Source organism: Aplysia californica, unplaced genomic scaffold (genome assembly GCF_000002075.1).
Source record: "Aplysia californica isolate F4 #8 unplaced genomic scaffold, AplCal3.0 scaffold00501, whole genome shotgun sequence".
Classification (NCBI taxonomy): domain Eukaryota; kingdom Metazoa; phylum Mollusca; class Gastropoda; order Aplysiida; family Aplysiidae; genus Aplysia; species Aplysia californica.
Genome location: NW_004797771.1, coordinates 208,487 through 215,986, shown reverse-complemented (window position 1 = coordinate 215,986; position 7,500 = coordinate 208,487). Strand labels below are relative to the sequence as shown.

At 40.0% G+C, this 7,500-nt stretch overlaps 1 protein-coding gene across 3 annotated transcripts in view; it reads left to right on the top strand.

The window, feature by feature from the left end:
* Positions 1-7,500, top strand: part of LOC101849151 — a 25,949-nt gene that overhangs the window by 12,607 nt on the left and 5,842 nt on the right. For 2 of the 3 annotated variants that reach the window (XM_035971765.1, XM_035971767.1), the window contains 4 exons: positions 1-154; positions 667-987; positions 3,400-3,524; positions 6,377-6,527. The exon at positions 1-154 is cut by the window's left edge and continues 15 nt beyond it. In XM_035971765.1, the coding sequence (XP_035827658.1) occupies positions 1-154; positions 667-987; positions 3,400-3,524; positions 6,377-6,527 (751 nt within the window). Of the gene's footprint in view, positions 155-666; positions 988-3,399; positions 3,525-6,376; positions 6,535-7,500 lie in introns of all 3 variants that reach the window. The other variant, XM_035971766.1, reaches the window with a different exon arrangement.

Here is a 7,500-nt window from a genome sequence, read left to right as displayed (position 1 = left end):
CTTGAAAGCGGAGACTATCAATGCCAATCTTCAAATAATGACCCCAGTCTCATGGTTCTTCGTGGTGGCGTCCTTGAACACCTGTCTGTTTGTCAGCTGCTACAAGGAGAGTCACTTCTACGAGTTCTTTTCAAAATGGTCAACCCTTTTCAAGGTTAGCCGTTTGGTTTTCTCGTCCACTAGCGCACGACTTCCCCAAAATGTACGCTTCTGATTATCTTTTCAAACTGCTTAAACAGTAGGAGATAAGTTGCTGCTGGGAGGACTGTTTTATTTTAGTTTATTTCGGGGAAAAAGAGCAGCCAACCAATCAACTAGCGAAACACTTTTCTATAGGACAATTTAGTCAACAAAACTCCCGTCAATGCTATTGTTCAATCAGTTTTTTAAAAACACTGACAACACCCCCACCCCCACCCCAAACACACACACCAAAATACGCTTTGTACTTTGTGTCATTGAAGTAAATGAATAAAACATCTTTTTTTAATAATAATAATAATAATAATAATAATAATAATAATAATAATAATAATAATAATAACACACACAATAATAACAATACTTGTATTATTGTTATTGTTTTTGTTGTTGTTGTTGTTTGTTTGTTTGTTTGTTTGTTTGTTTTAATTCAGTATTTAATTTCTTTAAAACCCACTTACCCAGGACCCAACGACCCGTGCTCTCGGCATGCGAGGCGCCCTGTCACAACGCTACGTCAAAGTGATCATTGCCGTTCAGTGGGGGGTAGCATTCTTCAACACAGCGGCTGTCATCTTTGTCTGCTTCATGGAGGACGACTTTTCTGCTGGCCTCAACAAGATTTTCTATTTCACCGGACAGCGGACAGTTGCTTCCCTTGCTGTCACCTGCGTTGTGATGTTTTTCTGCTCGTGTGGCTGGGTCGCTGCGCCTTCCTTCATACTTATCATTTGCTTTCTCCTGCTTAGACACTTTCGAGAATTCGACAAAGTCATGAAGCTGCATGTAAGTACCTGGAAGCTGTGTTAACTGCACGTAAGTACTTGTAATCACCATTACCTATATCATGGTCAGTGGATATGTCATAGTTGGGCTCAATGGTATACAGACAAAACTGGATAGATAGATAGATAGATAGATAGATAGATAGATAGATAGATAGATAGATAGATCATCATTTCCCTCCCCCTTTTTGTATATTTGGCACACTCTTGTGACCCACTATTTCCGAGGTGCCTTGATAGTCGAAGCAGACTTTGAGCTGTGGAAGCTAGAAACTAGAAAGGTGAGCAGAGTAACCCTGATTCCCTGTAAGGACTTCTCTGTTGACATCCACCCCTTGGCGCTCATATGACCTTATGCAGTTGCGAGCGCCGTAAAACCTCTACTAAAACAAACAAGATAGATCATCAACCCACCTTGACACACCGTTAAGTGGACAAATACAGTTATAGACCCTTGGTTTTCAGTTGGATATGCACCCCCTCTTAAAGCTGATGAGTGGACATACCGTATTTGTTTTGAACGTTGATGGGATCAAAATCGAAATAGGCTGGTCATGACCTGAGTGCCTCGTTTTGAATGCTTCTGTTGACCGATATTCAGTTAGTGTTATCAAGTTGTAACATTTTACAAATAAGAGTAAGTTGTTATATCATTATGAAGTTATGAGAGCCAAATTAAATGAGCAGCTCATTCGTTTGCCAAATGAAACATTATTGGCAATAGGATCATATCTGTTTCTCCCAACTCACCAGGCGATGTGTGTGTGTGTGTGTGTGTGTGTGTGTGTGTGTGTGTGTGTGTGTGTGTGTGTGTGTGTGTGTGTGTGTGTGTGTGTATGTGAAGGGGCGAAGGCTGACTTGTTTGACAGGGTAATCAAAGTGAAACGGGACCAGATATGGCCTGGAGATATCACACAAGAACCTTACTCGAGGAGGCGACTCAGAGTTGTAAATGAAAATAAATCTGGAATTTATTATTGTATGTTCAACCGCCAAAATAATCGGGAGGGTATCTAATTAAATACCAATTCCAATTAAAATTGAATTTGACTTTAGATGTGAATGTACAAACAGAAAGCAAAGAAGCAGAAATGTCAGTACCAGATCTATATGTTATAGATCTACCAAGGAGTCTAACTCTTAGGTAGAACTTGACAATTATCATTTTTTAAATTTCACATTTGGCTGTTTTTGTGTAGCCTTTCGCGGCCACGAGCCTGTGTCATAATCGAGGTCACGATCTGATTATAGAGCAGTAAAAAGTCGAGGAAAAAAAACAAGCACTCGCAACAGCCAAGAGATTATTAGGAGTAGTTCCCCTCACATGTGTGGGGTAGCTCGACCAGTGTAATAGTTAGCTTATAATAATTATTATTATAATAATAATAATAATAATAATAATAATAATAATAATAATAATAATAATAATAATAATAATAATAATAATAATAATAGATAGCATTTGTATAGCGCATATCCCCGCTCAGCAGCAGGCTCTATGCGCTTTACACTATATTATTACCCCAGCAGACCATAGAACACTCCGAAACATTCTCAGCTGCCCGGGAAGCATACATAATCAGTGCTTACGACTGCTTATAACTGTGGCCCGAAAGGGGTGAACAGGGTATATGAGGCAAAGAAACAGTTTTGACTGCTATGCACATGTTCCCTTAACTCTATTGGTACGCTCTTCCAGTCTCACTTTAAGCTTACTTAATCAAAGCTTGAGACTGCTTATGGAGTGGCCCGAGAGGGGTGAGCAGGCTATTTCTGTGGCAGTGAAACCGTTTTGAATGTTAGGCATACTGTTCATTGTTGATTATTAACGTCTTTTTACATTTAATTGATAAGGTTTACGTTTATGGGTGAATTTCACTGTGACAATGTTCCAAATTTAGGAAGTGAAGCAGTGATTATTTGATTTTATAGACGCCTCGCCCCCCTCTCTCTCTCTCTCTCTCTCTCTCTCTCTCTCTCTCTCTCTCTCTCTCTCTCTCTCTCTCTCTCTCTCTCTCTCTCTCTCTCTCTCTCTCTCTGTGTGTGTGTGTGTGTGTGTGTGTGTGTGTGTGTGTGTGTGTGTGTGTGTGTGTGTGTGTTTGGGAGGGGGGGGGGGTCACAGGGAAAGATAGTAATTTGCTGTTTAAAATTCGTTGATAACAAGAAGTGGGTGGTCAAACCGTCACTCAATCCTCACTGCTGATCTCTCAAGTTTTATCAACTTGTCTTCTTTCTGAACACAACCAGCAGGTGCTATCTATCTATCTATCTATCTATCTATCTATCTATCTATCTATCTATCTATCTATCTATCTATCTGTCTGTCTGTCTTTCTATCTATCTATCTATCTATCTATCTATCTATCTATCTATCTCTCTATCTATCTATCTATCTATCTATCTATCTCCCCAGATTGCAGGATCAGACCAAGGAATTCCCCGCCACCTCCAACATCTCCGCGAGCGCCATCTTGTCATGTGTGAGACTGTTGAGATCATGGACCGCAGCTTCAGTGTCATGATGGCTTTTGTCTACGGGTACGAACCCCTGCCATCCGGCTCAAACCTTTGGAACTCAGACACCTCCCGACTTCTTCAAGAGGGTGGAATTGGGGGGGGGGGGTAAATATCTTTTATATGGATTTTAAAGCACTACTCAAAGCCAAACAAAAATTTAAAGAACAGCATAGGTAATATTTGTCCATCCCTACCACTATCAAAATTGTTACCCTTGATTTTAGTGCTTTCATTCCGAGTCCAAAACCGGCCCCCACCCTTTAGCGGTTGGCTTTTCACTGTAACCGCCAGGAGTCAAAATCAGTGCACGACTTTGCCTCTTAAGCGACACAGATTAATTTAGTTTACCTAAACCCAGGATTGCGTCGACCAGGGAGGTCAGTCAGTGCTAACCCGTACAATACGGAATATTGCATCCCAGTTATAAAAGGCAATATTCATCAACTCTTTGAAGACGCATTCTGGTCATTCGACAACACTTGAAGTCGCACAAAAAACACAACATGGTTAACAGCACATATTTTATAGTTCTGTTTTCTTTATCTGAAACATCAGAAGACGACAACCACGTGCATATTATTGATTATGCATATTCTTGTTTCTGATGTTTGCATAGTAGCTTGAAATGTGCACAACATTGCCTTTGGTCTGCTGCTGATCGAACTATGATTATATCTCCGCTACCTCCTTTAAAAAAAAGTGTCGATATCTCAGGTATGTTAAATGCAGGGTGAAGAGCCCAACCATTACACTGCAGACTTCCATAGGTTGCAAGACTTTAATTTTAAAGCGCATAGAATATGCTGTAGAGCGTGAATATACGCTATAATCATGCTATTATCATTACCATCATTATTAGTTGTGTTGTTGTTTTGTTTGATTTTTTTTTGCTGTTTGAAAGTCAGTCCTCACTCTTTCGGGACCAGTTATTCAACTGGGTACGTCATGTAGTTTATTTTAGTGTCTGCCTCAAAATTGTTAGATTGTCTGTTCCACTTTAACTTCTTTGCAAGATACTGTGCATGTATTCACTTTGCTAGACATGGTTACTAGTTACTTGTTTTAGGCGGAACTACGTGACTAACAGATTGGCTAGACAAACTGTTTTGTTATATGTCCCCTGAGGGATACAGAAGCAAACTTAGAAATGCCAGGCAGGCCTTGGGAAGTCTTTTGAAGTCGTGTGAGAACCTTTGTTCAGAAAAGATAACCAACTCAAAACCATAATTTAAATTTTTGCTTGACTTGGTACTCAAATAAAACTGCGGCCTCAAACAGAAACGTTCAGCAGTGCTCGTAAACTACGCCTTTATCCTAACGTAATCCGCGTCAGATAAGGCCCATAACTTTTTTTTGTTTTCAACATTCTCATCCCTCTTCGTCATCGATTAAAAGCGCGTTATCTGCCTGCAAATATTGAAAACAGAGCAGTTATTTCGGCAAAGATATTCATTTTCTCAGCACTGGTCAAACTCCCACAAAAGACAACATATAGATTACGATAATCCGTACGTTGAACTGTTGTTGTTGTTTTTTTAAGACAATCACACGCTTGCCTTGCTACGGGAACTTCCAAAACAATGCGTTGCATTACAACGGCATCCTGTCATTTTCTCTTTGAGTCGTATTATGCGTCCTGCGCATGAGGTGAGTCTGTTATGACGGAACAAAGGTCCAACCGTGAAACAATCTTTGAAGGTGGGACGGGAAGGAGGGGGGGGGGGATTTTTAACGAGCTCTGTGTCACCTCAAAGACTTTTTACTGTGGAACCCATCATTCCTGGTCGTTTGTTCATTTAGTAGAAACACGTGCCACGGCGGAGGGTTTCTGGTGTTTGCGATTCGTGAAGACTTTGACCCGGGAGGATCCCATAGTTTGACGCCTGATTTACGTTTATCGGTCTGTCCAGCTACACTTTCACCAAGTTTGGGGAAATTTGGCCCAGATATGTTTTTAAAAGCTTAAGGGGTGTAATTCATGTTGTTTATTTTCAAGATAACGGCCGTTTCCATCGTAACCGTAGCTGGCAAGCATACACCAAAGGGTTTATGTAAAGATCTCACCCTATCTAAGTCTTAATATTATGCAGACAGATTTTATCTCCTCTTGTTTGTTTAGAAAATATGCCTCTGCCGTGAAGGCCCAGTTATGATTAAACGAAGGAAATATAGAGGGTACACACAAGACTCTTCTTCTCCGAGAAGTACACAAGTAATCTCGCCAGTTCGAAATAACTGAATTAATTTATTACTAAAGCTTCGAGAGCAATTATTAAAGCATAAATGTTTATTTTTAAGTCTTTCCTAAGCAGTTTGTCATTTTTATTTCGCTTATCTTCAGTTCATTGAGAATGATGTCAATTTGTTTGTTGTTTGTTGGTTGATTGGTTGGTTGGTTGGTTGGTTGGTTGGTTGGTTGGTTGGTTGGTTGGTTGGTTGGTTGGTTTTCCTGATTGGTGGGATGGGGAGGGGTGGTAGTTGGTAAGCAAGAGTGGAGGGCTCATTAATGTATTTGTAGAATGCTTTTTTGTCCAATAGAGTAGAAATTATATGAGAAACCTAATGAGTTTGTAAACAAGGTTGAAGATTACGTATAACAGGATCACGTTGTTTTTTTCTATATGGGATACAGCCAAAGATATTGTCAATAGCGCCTGTGGTGACATCTATAATATCTTGGAAAAGTATGAGTGTTGCTTCTTTTAGGTGAGGTGTATCTTGGAATCGTCTAGCATTGAGCAATGGGTTCTTTTTCTGTGTTTTGGGTTTTCTATAAAAATTTTGACCTATTTATCAGGTCGTCTTCATAATAATTTTACCCCATCCCTTTCAGAGCCGTATCTCCTTTTCTCTACTATTGTGTACCCCAACAGGGTGTCCATAAGCCTATGCTGCCTGTTACTGTACACCTTGATCAACATACAAATGGACCTTTCGGTGGTGTTCATCACAGCTTTCTGGCTGGTCGGTACAGCGTCCATATTGGCTGTCACCACATACTACATGGCAGAGGTTAATGTAGCAGTGAGTAGTAAGCAAGATCTTCGGAGGTTAGCCCTATATGGCGCCCCCATTTTTTGTTTTGTTTTGTTTTGTTTTTTTGGTTATGAGCATATCTGTCTGTTTAATGACAATAGTTGTTTTTTTACCACAGGAGATGATGATTATAATAATGATAGTTATATCAATAACACTTCTCTTACTGCTACTTCATCTCCTACTCCTACTCCTACTTGGTCTTCTACTACTACTACTACTACTACTACTACTACTACTACTACTACTACTACTACTACTACTACTACTACTACTACTACTAATACTAAGTATAATAATAATAACAGTAAAGTCAGGCAGGCTTTATTCGTATCACCAGTAGTTTTACCAAACGTTCCATCTCTCCCCTAGTACGACCCGTCACTGATCGACAGAATTGACGTGGAGGAACTCTTAGAGCAGGCCAAAGATTTGGAGGAGTCACTCAAGGACGCAGATGGGAGGATAACTACACTTACCAAGGTCAGATTTGGGGCAGGTGGCTGAGCCGGTTGATGACCAGGACAAAAAAGATAAATAAATTATTGCGAGTCCAATGTCTTTTCTCCCAGCTTTGTGTTGAGATAATTGTGTTCTTTGACGCTAATGAAAAAATCAGATATTACACAAAACAATCAAAATGATCTGGCAGCCAAAAATCCATCTGTTTGCTATTTCAATGTCTTGCTATTAATTATGCACAGTCCTCTTTCCTGGGCACAGCGAGACAGATTGTGTTATGTACTGTAATGCTTAAACTTTCAGATTTTAACTTGTGAGATGCTTTACCTGTTTTCTGTCTTGTCTACGTCGATTACTTCTTTGCCATACACTCTTCCCTTAGATTCAACTTGTCATTGTATGTATACAAATTAGACAGAATTAGAGCTTTGCTCATCATTGTGATCACATTTGTGTGTCGCCAAAGGGAGGCAACCTATTGTGGGGCGTCTCTCCGAAT